This window comes from Parus major, chromosome 2 (genome assembly GCF_001522545.3).
Source record: "Parus major isolate Abel chromosome 2, Parus_major1.1, whole genome shotgun sequence".
NCBI lineage: Eukaryota > Metazoa > Chordata > Aves > Passeriformes > Paridae > Parus > Parus major.
This window is the reverse complement of record NC_031769.1, coordinates 20,331,675-20,351,364: the sequence shown is the minus strand read 5'-3', so window position 1 is coordinate 20,351,364 and position 19,690 is coordinate 20,331,675. Positions and strand designations below refer to the sequence as shown.

General features: G+C 40.7%; 1 protein-coding gene across 2 annotated transcripts in view; it reads right to left on the bottom strand.

The window, feature by feature from the left end:
• Nucleotides 1-2,315: 2,315 nt before the first annotated feature.
• Nucleotides 2,316-19,690, bottom strand: part of RSU1 (Ras suppressor protein 1) — a 101,561-nt gene continuing 84,186 nt past the window's right edge. The window contains exon 9 of one of the 2 annotated variants that reach the window (XM_015618253.3): nt 2,316-2,787. In XM_015618253.3, coding sequence (XP_015473739.1) covers nt 2,685-2,787 — 103 coding nt within the window. In that variant the 3' untranslated portion in view covers nt 2,316-2,684. Of the gene's footprint in view, nt 2,788-13,858; nt 13,935-19,690 lie in introns of those variants that run through there. The other variant, XM_033511814.1, reaches the window with a different exon arrangement.

Here is a 19,690-nt window from a genome sequence, read left to right as displayed (position 1 = left end):
ATTTCAGGTTTTCATCATCTTCTGAGATCATTATCTTATTTTTTCATCTTTCTTTTCAAGAAACTTCTTTCCCCCTCCCCCCCATCTGCCACCATCTTTGGTAAAGTACTTCTCCCTTTAGGATTTCTTTTATCCTTCTCATCTTCATGCCTTTCACTTACTCTTCCCCAGGCCCTTCATTCCTGCTTTTGCTTGTCAAAACTGTGTTTCTTCCTCCTTCATGAGGAAAGAAGTGGGAAGGTTGGGTGGATTTTTTTGCTATGAGCACATAAGAGTGCTCCAATCAATACTTTGCAATCCTGCAGAGGAGAGCTTGCATGACTCTTTCAACACTTTCAAAATTTGCAACTGCAGTTAATGAAAGTCTGACTAATGCTTGAAAACCATAAACTTATTTTAAAGCAGTGCTGTAGCTTCCCACCAATAACATCATCAGGCCTTCCCCAACAAGCTTTAAATTTTATATTAGAGACACTACTCCATGCTTTCAAACACTTGTAGCCCTGTAGCAACTTATTTTTGCCTAAACCCCAGACCACAGAGTGGATGATGGACAGTCTCAGACACCACCTGAACCTTCAGCTCTGGCTGGATTTCTGTTCAAACCAAAGGAAAGCTGTACTGTCACCCCACTCACAGAAAGCCATGCCTGTGTGTACCCAGGGAAATTTTGGGAGACTGGTGAATCCACTTCATTGGGAAGTGAGTATATGTAGAAAGTCTCCAAGTCTCTAAGCAGGTGTCTGGTATCTGTCAGGAGAGCAGTGGTGCAGCCCTGAGGAAGTGCCTCCTCCAGGGCTGGGGTAGCATTCAGTGCCAGGGAAGGATCCAGTCTCTTCACCCCTTCCTGATAGATGTGCCCTTGCTATTTATTTTGTTCCAAAACCAATTTGCAGTAGTAGTTTGGGGATCTTCTGACATTTCATTGACATTTCTTCAGGACTTTTTGTAGCATGATTATTATTGTCAGTAGGCCCTCTCACGTGTTAATACCTACACCACATTTAATTGTGTGTATTCCAGATGGGGCACAGTATTTGCTGTGAATTCTTAACATGCATCCAACCTAGCACCTTCATGGGCCTGTTTCAGTTGGACCTGTTTCCTAAGCAGATCACTTAAGAGGTCTGGAAAATCCTCTGCAGAGCTTGCAACAGACAGAATTGACTGTTCCTGACAAGTCTACCATTTTTTCTGTTCTCCATCTGCCTACCAAGACTGCCTCATTCTTCTGAAGTACTGAAGACCACTTAAAGTGTGTCTAAAGCTTGATGCCAACTTCCTAGCTCTGCTTGCCAATTCAAAAAAATCTGTTGCAAAATATATGTCAATACATTTATTCCCAGACTAAGGCAACCATGTTACCTAAATGCGGGGCAATCCTAAATGCGCTCGAGAGGCTGGTGCTGATAACAGACACCTCAGATCGGCTGTTGCAGAAGGCACCACTTCTAGCACAAGATATTATTTAAAACCTTTTCTTTTCCCACTGAACACAACAGGCCTGTCTCAGCAGGCTGGGCATGCTTCCCAGCTTGCTGTCCGGACGGGACAGCAGCCGACACTCAGCAATGTATGTTCATACTCGGGTATGAAATTCATTAAATTGGAAATCAAAGGCAGGAAGGTCTTGACACAAGCGATCCAGGTCTGGATATCTGTTCTTGTTCCTTGAGTTCTCTTGTTGGCTTCTGCTCTCCTAAGAGTAAAATTATTTGGGAAACACTGTCTGTAGATTTCAGGTTTTTCTTCTCCATTGGTAAAACCTGAAACTATTTGAGCCGTTAAACCATTGCAGCTTCAGAGCTTGGTTGTGGTGCCAGCTCTGTATAGATAAATATAGAACCTGTGGCATTTTCAAAAGCCATTTGGAATAGCTCTTCAGTATAAGCACTTTAAGCAGAGATTAAACACATTATTTGGGTTTTCTGCCTAAAGAAAAAAAATCACTTGAAAAATTGGCAGAAGTACAAGTTTCTTCAAATGACAAAGTTCTCTTCCCCAAACTGAGTCTGGCAATTGGCAGCTCTCTACAAAGACAATTTTTTTTCCCCCTCTCTCCCCTTCCCTACTCCTTGATTTCAAAATAACCTTCAAGGCAAAAAGAGCAGTCCACAGCAACATAAAAACAGAAAAAGAAACTGATTAAAGTGTTTCACTCCTTGAACAGAATGCTCTGCATTTTAACTAACTTGGATCAGATAAAATGCCACCACATTCCTAGAGAAGAAATCAACATATTACAGGAAACTGGACACATAGATTCCTCAGGGAATTTCCTATTCAGAAGTCCTACTGAAGAAACTAAACAACAATACAAATAAACAGCTTTATTAAAATCACTTGGAATATCATATGAAATTTAATATCGTATAATATAAGTGCAAACTCCCCTATATTAACAGGATGTGACACATGTGAAGGGAGGACATTAATAAACACATAAATAGAAAAGTTAAAATATGTTTGACAGTGATATATTAAATGGCTACATAAATGTGACCATAGTTAGGAGCATATGTAATTTTCTTTCCCTCTAGCAGTATCTTCTAAAGAATTATACATAGTAAATTGCATTGAATTCTAATCCCTGCTTTCTTATACGTAGTAAGAGATGTGTAGAAATATTGTAGGCACAAGCAAAAGCAATGCAACAGATGTAAAACAGAGACAGAGCCAGGCACTTATTTGTTCTTGGCTGCCAGAGGTTTACGGCTGATCTTCTTTGACTTGTCATTGTTCTTCTTTGGAGGTTCAGGGTTCGCCTGCATGTGTCTGCCATAAAGACTGTAAGGAAAGGAGAAAAAAAAAATTGTGATACAACCATTAAACATAGACTTTTACTCTGCAGCACATTAAACAATGCATCTAGTTAGTTACTAGAAATAAATTTTTTACTAGAAATAAAAAAAAAAAGCAGGTCTTTATTTTTTCTCAACACACTGAATTTTCTAACATTTGTTTTTTTGCGACTTTTCAGGGGAGCAACATCAGGGAAGAGCAGGCTTTTGGAGCAGTGAAGGAGCAATCAGTTTTGCCTTTAGAAACTAGCAACCTTTATTCTGCAGTTATGGGATTAAGGCTTGGAAGTCTGCAAGGATGTGTATTCAAGTAGACAATGACAAAAATTGGGTTGAACTGGAGAGATAGAGTGCCTGCTTAGAGCAAAGTGAGCATCATCCCTAACCAGAAAACCCAGGGGCTTGATAATGTGACAGAGAGCAATGGTGTCACTGCCGCCTTTGCTGCTCACACATGATTGATAGCACTGGGACAGATACCAACACATCAATGCCACATTAGTAGGTACCACTGATTAAATGTTGACAAAGTATCCTACAATTAAGACGGCTGGCATTCACTGTGAAGCTAAATGGACTACATGGCTGAGAGGATCTTGCTAAATAGCACATAGTAATTAATAGATAATTTATGAGTAATCCTGATTAGAATAAATTAAAAACCTACCAAAAATACACACAGCTCAAACTTAACTTCCCTTATTTACATAAAGTGCTTTTCGAAGATACACTTTGCAGGTTTCGGTTTGGGTCATTTTCTTCATAGTGTCTGGTATGGGGCTGTAGTTTGGATTTGCACTGAAAACAGTGTTGATAACGCAGGGATATTTTAGTTATTGATGAGCAGGGCATGCACAGAGCCTTTTCTGCTCCTCACCCCACCAGTGAGAGGGCTGGGAGTGCACAAGTTGTTGGGAAGAGATGCAGCCATGACAGATGACTTCAACTGACCCAAGGCATATCCCAGACCATACCACATCCTGCTCATCATAGAAAGCTGGGAGAAGAAGGAAGGGGGGATGTTCGGAGTGATGATGTTTGTCTTCCCAAGTCACCATTACATATGATCTTGGAGATCTTTTCCAACCTTTGTGATTCTGTGACTCTATTCTATTTACTATTCTAATTCTCTGTCAGAAGACTAAAGTCTACCACCTGATATGAGCTTCATGTTGCTGTATCTGGAAGATACCTCAACCCTGGCATTCTTGGACTGTAGAATGGGATTAGAGCTTCTTGAAGGGTGGGGTGGAGAGGCAGCACTTGCTTTCAACTTCTCAGCAGCTGAAGTTTTACATCATGCTGCTAAGCAGGTTGCTGTCAAGGTGTACTGTAGCCAAACAGCCTTACTCAAGGAAAATACAACTGTAAACTATGACATTACTTCACCTTACTGAAATTTTATGTGTGCCATCACCTACTGTCAACAAGGGATCAGGTGGCATTTCCTGATGAAAGCAGAGAGCCCTGACCCTCTTCAATAACTACACACTTCATATTAGCTACAGTACACATATTTTTCTTTTATCTCTTAAGAGACAGAGCTCCACCAGCACAAGGCTGTATTTTATCCAAGCACACAGTATGCGTATTAATCAAATATAAATCCTAAATATCTCCTGTTTTGGAAGGTGGTGAGTTGAGTAGGGGAGTCTATGGAAGGAGATGGTTCAGTATTATGAAAAGCTATTACTGTAGAAGAGCACAGAAGTGACATTCAAGGAGGTTGTCCCATTAAAAACTGACCCAGGATAGAAGAAGTCATAGAACAAGCAGTATCTTGTTCTGAATGATATGCAGTGCAGCATTTGAACCACTATCAGCAGTAATTCTGTAACTCTTAGAAGATAACCCTAGGCAGGTAAATACAAAATTAACCTTCAAGCTGGTTTTTGGCTTTTTAAAACTCCCTATCTCGGACTTTAGGCACTGATTAACAGAGAATCCAGAGATCCACTGTATCTGAGCACAAAAATCCTTCATGGTTAGGAACAGAAGTCCCCTATCACTGTCCCGTGTTCCACATCCTTCTGCCCCACAGCTCCTTTGCCCTGTTAGTGCCAACCCAAGAGGACTGAGACAGCTTAAGTGGTTGTCAAGTGTTACATACCCTCCTTTTGCTCAAGTTGATTTAGGCTCCACTTTTTTGCTTTGAAAACTTTATGTAAGTTTTCCTCTCCAGTGATCTTTTCTCCTTTCTCAGAGCAAATGTTCAAGCAAGCATGTGGACTGTCAGATCTCAGATTAGTGAACTTTCCCAAAGAAAAAGGGTGTGGTGGGAATTCTACTGACTACACAGATGCTTTCAAAATGCAGAAAACCTAAACACTGACAATTTTGAATTAACTTCAGAGTTCTGGTAAAGTCTACCTGGGCAATGCCTTTTGGCTACGAAAAGAGGTCCAGAAGCCACTGCGTGCATTAAGCAGTAAAAATACCAATTGACCCGTGGGTATTTTTGGTATTTTTTGATATTTGCTCCTTACAATATTCAGTGCTATTGGAGTTCCAGCAACTCTCTTTCCCCCATGCAAATACTACATATGTACATCAGTTCAAGGCATCTACAGCACTTTCACATTCTTTTTACCTATTTTCATGTCCAACCACTTCAATCAGCATGAGCACCAAAGTTTCATCCAGTAAAGTAATTACTGTGTTTGAAATAAGAAAATAAAATATATCTACTTAGGTTTCCCTGGCAAACTGAGCAGGAGTTTCAATGCACATTGCTATCCCAACTGAAGATGAGTGCTTTACAATCTTTCATGCAGTCTGCTAATCAAAGAGCAAGGATCAGATGTATTTTGATTATACAAGCTTTCACACACAGGGTCTCTCTCTTCTGTCTGCATACATCAAATATGAGGAGACATATGGTGTCACAACAATATTTAAATATAATAATGACTGTGATAATGCCTCTGGGGCAGAATTTGTCTTCTGTTACTCCAGAGAAAAGAGAATTCAGAATTCTCAATGAACTTCTAGTACAACAACAGACACCACTTCTATAGTTCCCAGGGGTAAAAAAAAGGCAAAATTAAAACACTAGTGGGGCTTATCTGCACAGAGAAGCAATTATCTAACTTCCACAAGAACCTATAACTCTTTAGTTTTAATATATGTGAAGTTTGCATAAAATCTTTAATAATTTCAGTACTTACTGGAAAGACACAGAAACAGCTGTAGCCAAGCTGTACAAACTAGGTACATGCTCTTGTTCTGCACGAACACAGAGTCAGATGTGTTAGGCAGAGACACTTGCACATCATTCTCAGCAGCAGAGGTCAGCTGAAGACATGCACACAGACAGTTCTGCTGCTCAGCTGACGGATGGTGATGTGCTAGAGGATGGCACCTTGACATAGCTGTTTGCATGATGAGACCCTTAGCCAAGGCAGATTGTCTCCATAAAAACACAAAAGAATTTTGACGCAGACTGTGGCTGTGGTTTCAAGGCAGATTTGTGAGATAAGTGCTGATAACACATTCATGGCAGTGCCTTCCCACTAGATATTTTCACCTGTTCACAGTGCTGGCACAGCTCTAAGCAGGACACTACATACAGCTTGAAGGCCAAAACCTCTGCTGAAGGACAAAATCTGGAGTGCAAACAAATATTTGAGATGTTTGCAGTTTGCAATAACAATCAGAAGCTGGTTGCTATAACCACAGTTCACAAACTGCAGAATCTGTACATTTAGCAACCACAGTATTGCAGGCAGATTTCTCATTACATTAAAATTAAAGGGGAGATAACATGCAAGACTGAAAGTGCAGAAAGCCCTCAGATGGAGACTCTGAGAAGCCTTCTTTCTTTGTATGTATTTTTAAGAGTATCTTTCATGAAAAAAATGTTTCTTTGTATGCAGATGTAAATATAAACAAATTCTTCCTGCATTCTCTACCTGCTCCACTGGAAGTAACAAACGACAGCAGCATGGCTGATGCAGCAGCAAAACTAACAACATCAAGTGAGAAAGATGCTCATTAAACTTCATCATTCTGTCTACTTTAATGATGCTTTTACTTAATAAAAATTCCCTAAGTAGTTGCAAGGATATTAGGCAAGGTCTCTGGTTATGTATCAGGGGTCTAAGCTGTCACTAGCAAGCATGCAGTTCAGGAGAGGCATTCCCAAGAGGAGAGAGTGAATACAGCTTTCTTGTAATAAATTCAGAGAGAATCAATAACCCAGCTTGCCACATTACTTAACCATTTAGGAAAGTAGGTGATCCTTCTAAATTAAACCACAGATTGCTAAATGTTGCAATTTACAGCATAAGATCAGGCATGGAACCTTGTAACTTGAAAGTATATAGTCTTGCTACCAAAATCTCTGAACTTAAAAACAGAACCATAGCTAAAATTCTTAAATTCATAAAGGTCAAAAGAGTCACTTTGAAAACAAATTCAGCACAACTACCTCCAATTTTTCTCTCTTGTACAAAATGCTCACTAGCCAAGGTGTACATGCTCCCAAAGATAAGAGAGAACTCGGGGAACTAGTGCTAAGTGTTTGATGTACACATTGATTTTTTTGAGTTTAAGCATTTTGAAAGAGAATTTCAAGACAGAGCCATGAGAAATACACTGGTCTCACTTTATATCTGTAACAGATCTACAGGGAGTATGAGTATGCAGTATAAAAAGGACCACACAGTTAAATATGGTCCTGGAGAGATGCCACCTCCAGCTATGTACTGTAATCAGGGAAACAAAGGTGAAACATTCCAGCTCTGCTTGATTTTTCAAAAGCTGAAGTTCAGGGTCAGGAAGATATTTAGGGCTCAGAATAAGCCTCAAAGTGGGTATTCACAGTAACCTCAACAGAACAGTCCTAAGCCCCAGCTGACGAAGCAGGAGAAGGGAAAGGCTGAATCAGTGGTGGCATCACTAGAAACCCAAAGCTGAAAGAAGTGCTTGCATGACTGATACATTCTGTCTACTGTGCATTAGTTACAGTTCACATGCACTTATAGCAAGGTGCTTTTGCCACACCAGTTTTTGCATAGCTAATTGTTGCTCTGGTGTCACCTCTGAGTGACTGGGACTGACCTCTTCCATGGGGGAGCTGCTAACATGTCATCCTCTCAAACCACATATTCTCTCTCTCAGGAAAGGGACAGATGCTGGCATTTAACTGGTCAGTAATGTACCAGTGACAGAAAACAGTGGAGGTTAAAATTACTATGCAAGTCTTATGTTGGTAGTTCACCAATAATGCTTTTAGCCTTTGTAATGTAACTCAGATGATCTCAATGAAGAGGAACACTGCATGGCTAAGTGAAACCAGTATCTGTTCCTTATAACTGAATGGCAAGCTGCAGCTTTAGGATTCTTAACAGGGAAAAGCAGACACAAGTGATTAATTTCATTCAGGTAAGTTTTGCCCTTTGTTTTCAAGTGCTCTGAGAGCAGATGGCAGCAATGTCAGTGATGTTCACCATTTGAAGCTCTCTCAGGGTTTTTCAGAACTGCTCAGTTTTAGCCTGTCCCTGTCTGTGCAGCTCTCTCCTGCCCCATGATGGAGGCAGCACTGGTTGGATGAAGGGGGCAGGTGCTGGCAGTCCACATGCTGCAAGAGCCTCTGAATCTGCAGCTCTCAATGTGCTGTGGAAATGCTCCACTGTTTTTAGGCCTGTTAACAGTGTGCCTTCCTCTATAGCCCAATGCTGCTCTGGAATGCAGCATTATTGCAGTTTCAGACTGCCCCAAATCTATACATGCCAGAGCCCAGCCCCGAGACACTCCCAAGTTTAACAACTTGTCTTATTTTATTGTTCCTTCCACCTGCCTCAATTATCTTCATAACCCAAAGCTCCTGGAGACTTCACCTGTCACTATTCTCCCTAATTCCCCCTAAGTCCTGCGTTTTACCTTTTAAAGAGCCTTTCTGCATCACCAGAAATCCCTAATACCCTCAAACGCTTTTTTGGGTCTTCATCCCACAGGCACTTGTTAGGGGAATTGATTATCTCTCCCCATCTTGGATTAGCTCCTTTTTTTTTTTTTTAAGCTAGTTTCATTTTTTGGAGCCCAAATTAGAGAAGAAGAGGATTCATCACAGGTGGAGAGATAAGTATTCAAGCCCATGTCTCCCAGCCAGTGGAGTAAAGAGCTTTTTGGGTGATCAAGTGTCTGCTATGAGATGCTTAGCTGCACTGCTCTGCTAGATTTTCACCAGCTACAGAGGACAGTGGGTAGCTAGCTGACATGCAGACACTCATGTTTAGCTATTTTAAAATGCTAGATGGAGTCCACCCAACCACTCCCTCTATGTTCCCACTCTGCACTCTCACAAGCTGTTAGCTATCTTACATTAGAGACTCTGCTGAGTCACACAGTCCAAAGTTGACTTACTCAGAATTCCTGCCTAAAAACACTCCAAATCTCAACAAGCAAAAAAAAAGTATTCTGCCAAAACTTTCTGGAGCTTACTGTTTCAGCGTCTGTTTAGAACATGCACCCTCCAAAATAAATCCCACGTGTCTCCTACTGCTTACTTCACCATTCAGTTTTCCACAGGGCTCCCTTCTGCTGGACCCCTCCACCCCAGTCTATTTGCTGCTCTGTATACTGTATCTATACCTGAAGAAAAGAAAGACTCAACCTCTACATGCCACATTCCCACCCTCTATCCAAGTTACTGTAAAGACAGACCCTGACCAAAGGGAGCTCTGCACTCAGCTCAGAGGTGCCAGACCTGATGTGTCAGTGAGGGAAGATTTGAGCTCAGGTAACTATGATTTACAGACACTTGCTCTACTACTGGCCTGGCAATAGATGGATAATTTTATTTCTACCAGACACTTTTGCTCTTAAAATGGTTAATTTAATCCTTGCTTCTTTGAACTAACCATCTTGCATGTTATGGGGAACTAATCTCTTATTTTTCCATAAAGGAATTCCAAGTAGGTGTTAGATATTTCTTTAATTAATACACAGTTATAAAAGAAAGTGTTCTCCTTATATTCTCTGAGGCTAGCAGCCTTTTGAAGCAAGTACTTTAAATGTGAGGCTTGTTAGGGAAGCACAGCGGGAAGCACATAGAAGCCTAGCAAGAAAAAAGATTTTTTAAAAAAGAAAATGTAGAGGCCAATATTTGCAAAGCTGTCTAATGACTTTGCATACCCAACCTGAAAGACCTTACAAGAAGCATGGCTTTTGGCAGACACAATTTTGAAAGCACAAGTAACACTAACATCTAGTTTCTGAAAGACCTATCTCGATACCCAGGGTCCCCAACACTGAAAATCTTCAGCCATGCTACAAATCTGGAGAGACATACAAGGGGGGGTCTCCATGGAACTGTCACAAAGACAGAAAGGACAGGGCATGCTTACTCTTATTTCTTTCAAAATAAACAGAAATTAAGGTTTCATCTAGAGAATCTATTATGCTGATGAAACAACCCCCAGCTAGGCCAGTATAATGAAACAGCAGCCTGAGAGGAGGAGAGAACAATTTGCTTCTTCATGTGGACAGTCCTATGAGATTACTTCAATTATGAAGAATTTCTCACCTGGGACTCAGATCTTGAAGCACATTCAGCTGGCCTGATCTCCCTTCTCATGCTCCATTTTGAATAGAGCAATGAGCTGTTCAGACTAGATGTGCAGACCAGTCCCTGAATCCACTCCAGGCATGAAAAAACTGCATAGGCCAGAAACTGAACTCCTTAAGGGTAAGAACTCCCATAGATTGCAGTGGAATATTTCCCTACTTGTTTTCACAGAAGAAATAGTGCTTTCCTACTTAGAATCAGAAAAAACAATTTAGCACCAGATACAGGCATCAGTTTAAACTCTGAGGGCTGAGGTATCCACTAGAACAAATGGCATCCTACATTTAATTTATCAAAAGCTATCAGGAGCCACAGAAACTGCATGGGCATGCTCAGCTTCTTTGGCAGATGCCAACATAGGAAGCTGCAGATAAAAACGCACTGCTAAGAAGGAAAAAGACAACTCAAGTGAGAAAGAAGTGTGTTCTGTTTACTGAAGTGATCTGTATCATCACAACCCTTTTCTTTATGTATTTGTAATTTGTGAGCAAGGAATAGATAAATCAACAGTTGCTCCATTTCCCCAAACCATGTTGTTGGGACAACATTCAAGGCCACTTGCTTGATCTCAAACTAACTCTGGACAGGCAGCAAACACAGTACAGAAAACATACTGGCATGCAGCACAGATATCCTCCTGGAGACAGCTGAGCACAGTATTCCTCATTCTTATGTTATTTTAATGTTGTTGTCCACGTGGAGTCCTTTGGGTTTCAGTAGAACAGTGCTCACTTTCCTTCCTGAATGCTACACTGCTGCTCAGATAAATGCCCTTACATAATCTTTATTATTGATTTATTACATGCATTTTGCTGTGTACCTAATTAACATTTAAAAAAAGGAAAACAGAGGGCAAAAATAGCTAAGTGCAAACTAAGGAACTTTCTTTAAGTTATTTTATGTCTGGCAGGTACGTATTTCTTTTCCAGTAACTAGAATAAAATGTATAGAAGTGACTCTGGGGAAATACTGATACAGAGGCTCTTTTTCCTTTTTTTTTTCTTTCTTTTTTTTTTTAAGCAAAATTGAAGTGTCTGAGTTAATCTGAGCCTGCTCTGCTGCACACTGAGGATGACCAGTTTCACTGGCAATAGCATGGAGAACATTCAGGAGACTGCAATTCCCCACACACAGGGTTTAATCAGCTGCCCTGCTCGGCTGGGCTGGCCCACACACCTCTCCCAGAGTGTCTGCCTCTGCCATCCCAACTGGCTGCAGGGCCAGCTCTCCAACAGCTCCTTAAAATAAACAAAAGGACTGAACAGTGACAAGTGACACAGTGGCAAGGTGGGGAACTCAGCCAAACCAACCCCTCTGAATCACCACCTCTGAGACCCTCAGTGGGAAAGGAAGAAGTCCCAGTCCTGTCACACAGTCCATTTGTGTGACCCAGCACAAGAAACTCTGAAGGTTGTGTGAGCTCTGCAGACCATTGTGTAAGGGGGACACAGGATTTACTGTAGGATGCTTAGACAGAGTTTTGGGACTGAACAAGAGTATTTAAGGATTATACAGGACATACAAATTCTTATGAGACAGACCAATAGAGTGGAAGTGAGTGACCAAGGATGACAGCAGAGAACAAGTGCAGGGAAAGAGAGGATGAGGCAGGGAATAAATGAGGTCAACAGTGTGCAAGCAGGAGGAGGTCAGGGTACTTGATTGGCAGAACTCTGTGCCAAATCACCCTTTGTCCTGCCTAAAACCTGTTTCTAGCTACTTTCTGTGTGAACGTGCCCTCTCTTCTGGCAGCATGCATACATGTCGCATCAGCACAGTTCAAGATCAGCTGGTCAATAGCATGGACTGAGTGCCAGATACTGGAGCGACCAAGGGACTCCAGGATCAGCCCCCAGAAAGACTGAGGGCATGCAGGCTGCTGAGACTGGGTCTGGGGGCCTGATATCTGAAACATCAAGACTGGGCAGCCAGGTATCAGAGGGATCCTGACACAGGGGTTTTCCCTGAACACTGCAAGGAAAGGTATTGAGGAATGCAGTCTGGCTGTTTGTCTTCTCTGTATTTATGTGTCCATTTGTCCTCCCACCATGCTAATCTGCCCATGGCTGGTCATTTGTATATATGTGTTCTGAGACTGTGGTTAGTATTGCTACTGGCAGGACAAGAGAACAGGGATATGGAGCAGTTACTCACTGCCATCAAAGAAGGAATTTACTTGGTTCCTCCAGGACACCAAATTTAGCTGCTCAAAAGCACTACCAGGAAGAAGATGAAGAACAGAGGAAACTCACTTCACTTTATGGCAACTCTGCAATGAAAATGTTGCTTCTGGACACAAAGGACCACATCTGAAGTGCTACACATCTCAGGCATTCTGATTTTCCTTGGCCATATGAGTTGGCTTTGCGTAACTCATGATGGATACACTTTGCAGAAAAGCTCTTCTTGGACAGAGTTTTTGAACATGCTTTAACTGGTCAATGCAATCCCTTCCAGTTCTCAAATACAGCCCTTTCAACTACTCCCTGGTCAACGTGGGCACAAACATGCCAATTATGTCAATCTTACAGACATCTGGTAGTTGTGCTCTAACAAATCAAAATACATGCAAAGGAAAAAGGTGATTCAAAGCCAATTTCAAAACCATTATCATCATATATGCTAAAATGCTGAAATATTGAAAGCCAAAGACCAAACAGTTCTATATGGAAACAAAACATATCAGTACAATCGTTTCCCATTTATATAACTTCAATGTGGAAGACCAGAGACGGTCATTCAGAAGCCATGTAATAAAATGATACAGACTATTCACCTGATTTTCGAGCCAGTTTTGAACAAAGCATCACAACTTTCATATGTGGCAAACAATCACTGTGTTTTAAGAAAAATCTTTGGTGATTTTCCATGGCTTTTGCTGTGCCAACAAAGCTGTTCCAGAATCTTTTCAGGAGGGACCTATGCTATGTGGCAGCCAATAATCTTTATGGCAACACTGCAATGAAAATGTCGCTTACTGTAATGAGCAGAGATCATAAGTTAAGCCCCCAGCTACCTTTCCATTATTTTTCATTAGAGTTTTTCTGGCTTTGCTATGCTTCGAAGTACTCAGGGAATTACCCCAAATTAGGCTCACTAGTCAGCTCTTCATTACTCAGACCACACTGAAACTGAGCAATCAGCAAACTGAACCAGCTCCTGAGTAACACAAGACAGTAACATTTGCTTGAATGTTTACCATTTCTTTTTTAGTTTGTCCTCTTTCTTAAATCTCTGTTCTGTAAAACAAACTTGCCCACAGTTGGAGGTGGTTCTAAAACAACAGGAAAATCACATAGTATTTTTTCATGCCATTAACACCTTGAGCAAAGGGCTGGGCTTCCCTTCATCGACCAGAAACAAACTGTGATATAGTCATGTTTTCTTGACAGCAGTGTTTTTCCTAGATTTGTGTTCCATAGTGCCATAGTGCTAGATGAAGTGGGTGAGATAAGAAGTCTCACTTACTATGTGAATCCTCACCCTTTGAAGAATTCGTAATCTATGGCAGATTTTTACACTGGCTTCCTTCCCTCTTGCAAAGCAAGAAGCTGACCAACCTGCTGGAAAAGAGCAGTAAAGCTGACATCAGTTAAGTTCTGATGCCCTCCAATCTGCATGACTTCCCTAGTTACTTTCACTGTCTTTCAGGGCCCACAGTGTGAAAAACATAAAGCCTTTTGAAAGGCTTTCTTCTCCCCCAATGTCTGTCAAGATGAAATGGCAATACAGTGTCAGCCTGATTTTGATTTCAACAAAATCAATACAAGTTTTGCTTCTGATTTCACTGGGTTCAAGGTTTAAGGTAAATTATCCATGCAAGCTAAAAGGCAAACTGCAGTTGCAGTGTGGTTCATGAACCCCAAACTATGTACAGCAACCTATGAACAACATCTAGGCTGGCTACGAAGAGTGAAGTGAAAATTATGCTGTCTCATCAAGTGCTAGTAATAGCTAAGGCCAGTGAGTCACTCTGTGACTTCTTAATGCACACATTGACCAAAATAGTTTCTCTTGCAAGGAAGGTGGGATTAGAGATCTGGTTTTGTTCAATATCCTTTTGCTGTAGGTAGGCAGCACTTATCCTAAATTGTTGGTGCTTACGAATGCTCATGAGTTAAAGGAACGAATATGGAACTTTACTGAAAAGGATAAGAACTAGTTTACTCATCGGATATTTGCAAAAGGCACCCACGGGAACCTTCAAGAGTGATGTAAAATAAACCAGTGATTCCATCTTCTTCTGGGCAAGAGGAAAAGCAACATGCAGTAGAAAACACTTGCACTGAATCAGTCTAAGTGCCACAGCAACAACAAAGGCAGAAAGAGTGCAACAACAGGGAGCCAAACACAATGCTGCAGTTTTGGTGGACAAACTGTGGATCACCTACTTTGCATCTTCTTTGAAACATGCTGGACAACATAGCAGAGAGGGCAAACATGGTCCTTGGTCCTTTCTTTCCAGTTTCTCAAGTAGAAAGGTTATTATTAGGTTTTACTAATAGGCTTATTAACATGTTTTCCAAATCCCAGTCTATGCACACAAGGTAGCAAACAGGCACCCCCTTACTTGTGAAAGATAAGATATTGGATTGGATATTAGGATTAATCTCTTCACTGGAACTATTCAAAATATATGTAGGTGTGCTACTTAGAGGCATGGTTTAGTGGAAGACTAGCACTGCTGTGCTCAAGGTTGGCTCAATGATCTCAAAGGTCTGCATGTGATTTCTGTGATTCTAATCCCAGCACTCCCCAAGCTTGTGCTATGGAGCAGATTCATGAGAAATGCAGGAGTGGGAAAAGCAAAGTGACAAAAGATTTGTCAACAGCTCTCTGTCACTGAGAATGCACTTCATTAACCTGTCAATTGCAGTGTCTAGGAGACACATTTATTGACAACTTACTGCCAATTGATCTAACATCTATATAAAGCTCTTCTAATGCTTAGAAGTTAGCTGACTCAGATGATGATGAGATCTATAGAGAATTAATAGCTATACTAAGCTCCAAACTGCTCTAATTTCTAAACAAAATGCAAGCAGAAGTGATAAAATCCCACCATCATCTCAGCAGCTAGATCATATTCACTGCTTAGAGTACATCTTAGAAAGAGATTCACTTTGATACACTCCAAAGCTGGGGTAAAAATATGGTATGGGTATGAAGTAAAAGTCCTTATGCAAACAGTTTTTTAATTCTATGGCCATATGTACTTGTGGGATTACTTTTGAAATACAGGGACTATGCATTTTCTACTCCCTCAATTTAGCATGGAAACAACCAGAGATGTTGAGGGCTGTGTGGCACCCAAGTGCTCTGTGTGTCATGTACCTCAGCCTCTCCCAGGTCAGGGCAAGGCTGTGAATGGCTAATTGATCCTGCAGTGGCCATAACTGGCAGCCACTTCACACCACTGGCAGCATTCCTGCAGTGCACACACTCCATCCTTTGCCTGCTTTGTTTTGTACTACCTGGTTTATCACTTCATGATAAGGCAGCATCAAAGACAGCAGGCATAACCTATTCTGGCATCTCCATCTGGCTTTATATATCAGACTTGTGCTGCTCTGGTGGATTAGTTTCAGATCCCTGTTGGCAGATCAAAGGCAGCAATAATAACCACAAATCAATCCCTCTTTAAGGCCTAAAACATCTCCCTCATAGCATGCCTCATTTCTTCACCACTCCAGAGCCATTATAAATACCAACTTTGCCTAGACACAACAGTTGTATGCAGATACTCAGGCCCTGGAGAATTTGGCACTGTGTTTTCACCTGCTTTCTTCTGGTGTTTTATGACAATCAAAATGGGCAGCATCAATAAAGAGGTGCTTATGTAGATTAAACATGTGATTCCCTAAAAGTTAGAAAGCTGCTTGGTGCCCAAGTGAGAGCATATGCAGAAGATAGCTTGCTTCCCTTAGTCTCATCTCAGGTAATGTATTTTCCAGCACTCATCAGAGCTGTACTTCCATTGAAGCACCCAGCTACCTTCAGCTCACTGCTCAGTGCTCTCAGGTGACCAACAGATGTTTCTGGATACAGAAAAGATGCATCCTCAGTTGAACAACTGCACAGTGGACAGGTTGCTAATGGCGTTTCCAGACAGCTTCCCCCTGGATTAGGACATGCTCTAGAAAACAGGACTCAGAAAAGGGATTCATGAGGTTCAAGATCCACACTGTTGCTCCCATAGAGAGGAAACATCTGGATCCTTTCACCATGACTGTGCTTGCATTCTTGAGATTACTCTTCATTTCCTGATGTTCACCTCCTAGGATTCATCTGAAGGAAGTGGAATTTAAAAAATTACTCAAAAGACTAGGTAACAGCTCTCTGCTTTGCTATGCCTTACTACCAAAATGAGACTTTTACTACAGGAGAAGTAGCTTCTGTTTGCTCCCTCTCCTTAACACCTTCACAGGGACATCACTGCATTTACCATGATGTAGCTATGCAGTTCCCTGCATCTCAAATCACCCAGAGACCCTGTGCCCACAAAAATAGTAAATCTGTGCCTTGGATTTTAAATGGAAACTGCACTTGTGCTGTAAAAGATATACCTGCATAAGCAGTGAAGAACACAAACTCTCCCTTTTACCCTTCTTTAAATCTTTCCATCTTGTAACTTACAGATTGAATTGTTTCTGAAGAGACTCCAACACCAGCTTGATCAGCAATAGTTCAGTATGCCTACATTCTACTTAAAATAATAAAAATAGCAGGAAGGAGAGCTGCTTAAAGATCTCCTGAAATTCTTAAGAAAAAGTTAATCAAAGATAAACATACACAAATCATCTGGAGCCAACACTGCATTTGTACAGCTTGCAATGGCAAGAAAGACCTAGTACTTCAGGATTACCACATAAGGGCTTGAAAAGTATTTTCTCCTAAAATTCCTCTGAATACTAACGTAAAGTACATTGATCCTGACTTTTTTCAGTATTCGATTAAGTTCCACTCAATTGACTGTTTACTCCTTATAATTTTTTACTATACCCATAAAACTAGAACACTGTCTTGACATATGGAAAATGTGGATGGTACATATTGCTCATAGCTGCACATAATTTCTAGAACTACTATTTCTAGATAATTTTTGAACTATGACAAAGATGCATTAAAGAAAATTTGCAAAGATGCAAATTGAAGAAAAATGGTGAGCCCATAAAAAGCTCTATATGTTTGAGTGAATCAAGTAAAGAGAGTATCATTTTCTTCTCACAGTCTGATTCTTCTACATGCTAGTGAAAGCAGAAAGTCAGAAAGATTAACTAAAGATCAAGAAAAAAAAGACCATTCTCTTCTTCCCTCTCCCACTACTGAGCTTAGAAAAATGTCCAAAAAAGGGGAAAAAAATGACACTGGCAGCTTCTGGGAGAGTTTAATAAACTTTGGGGAAGGCCTTTGTGTTAAATTTGCCTTCCCGGTAGAAACTAAAGCACTGCTACTAAAGCAATACAATAAAGTTTATGAACTTGTCTTTACTGCTGCATAATTTATCTTTGAGAAATGATACTATGGTGAACAACTGCTCTCTATGAATCTCTTTGGGCTTCAATGGACTGCAGGCTTTATCACAGCAAGTAAACTGGATCAAGATTGAACTCCAAAATGAAATATATGTAACATATTTTTGGATTAATGAAAATACTTAATTCAAAAGTTAAATACTAGTACGCTCAAGTAGGTTTTTATGCTTCACATCAACTTCTGAACTAAAATATGTCCTGACATATTTTACACTGAAACTTAAAAGAAAAGAATTTCAGAACCACGCGTACTTCTTTCTGTTTGAAAAACTTTCCTTCTGTTTTATTAGTTTTCTAACAGAAAGCAAATATATCCTTTCATTAAAAAAAAACCAAAAACCCCAAAAACTAACAACAAAGTAAAAAAAAACCCACAAAAAACCACACAAAAAAATAAAACTGAAAAAACCCCAAAACAAACCCAACCAAAGCAGAACAAAAGTCACAAATATAAAACCACACTTCAAATTCAAAATAAACATAACTAAACCTCAGTAACCAAAGACAAAGGTATATGAATGTCACTTCTTTTCCTACTCTGATACTCATGGTACAGTTTGCTCAGACCCCTTTCCTGGACTGAAGTTTACCCTGTTCCAGAAAATGTTTCTGTTTTGGAGTGCATGCTCTCTGTCAGGTCAGCAAGTTAATGTGTCTGTGCAGCTCTTTAATTACCAGATTTAACATGATGAAGGCATGGGAAACCCTAGGCAGAGGAAAATAGGAAAAGGGAAGAAAACAGATCAATCCATTTTTAAACTCAAAACTCCCCTCATAAATCAGATGATGGGAATCAGAAGGTGTAACTGCACAGTGGGATGTGCATGCGTGGAGAAAATTTCACTCTCAAAGCCCACAAGCCCATGCAATGCTGACATAAGGAGTGGTGAGGAATGAGAACAATGGGACGCACAGAATAAGGGGCAGCCCGATTTCTTGCCAAAGACTTGTAAGACAAGTCTGTAGAACAGCTTTGTAAGGAAACTGATTTGGCCCAGAAAAAACCCTGTCCTTAAGGACTATTGACCTATTTATACAGTAAGGTAGTTTTTATCCCTGGATATTATGACTGTTGGACAAGCGGCATTTCTCCCTACTTTTGTCTATTACAAGATAATTTCAGGATGCTGATCATTTGATAAATTCCAACATTTCATGGAATGTTCTAGGCAATGGAAAACATTATATTAATTTAGATGAAAGCAACAAAAAGAGAGGGAAAAGGTGTATTTATGCACAGGATTTGTGACCTCTTGCAGTGGTTAGCATATGCAGCTGTTTCAGCCATCCATGTCTGGGGGTAATGGCCTATAGACCAAAGAGCCATGGAATGGCTGCCACCTTCTTTGCCAGAGTTGATGAGTCTGGCAAAGAAGAACCCCCATTTTCTCCCTTTCCTTAAAGGACTTGCAGTACAGTTTAGGAACACTGACACCCAGAAAAGAAATTGCCTCAGGGAGAGGAAGAAAGACCAAGCTAGGAGAGAGATGGAAGGGCAGAAGGAAGAGCTATGAGGTCAAAGAGGGATAAGAGACACACCAAGCTTCAGGTCTAGAAAAGCACCTGACCTTGGCAACAGAAGACAAAGCTGGTATATTGCAGGGAACATGCAGGCAACTCTAATTTCAGTGAAGAAAGGGAGCATGGAAGGAATGAAGGAATAGATGAGCATGCAGACCATGTTAATTCATGAAGCCCTTATGGTATAGGGGCTCCTTGACTGATACAAGGAGCATACCCACCAGATGCTGTTCTCCTTTTTCTACGACTTTCAGTACCTTTAG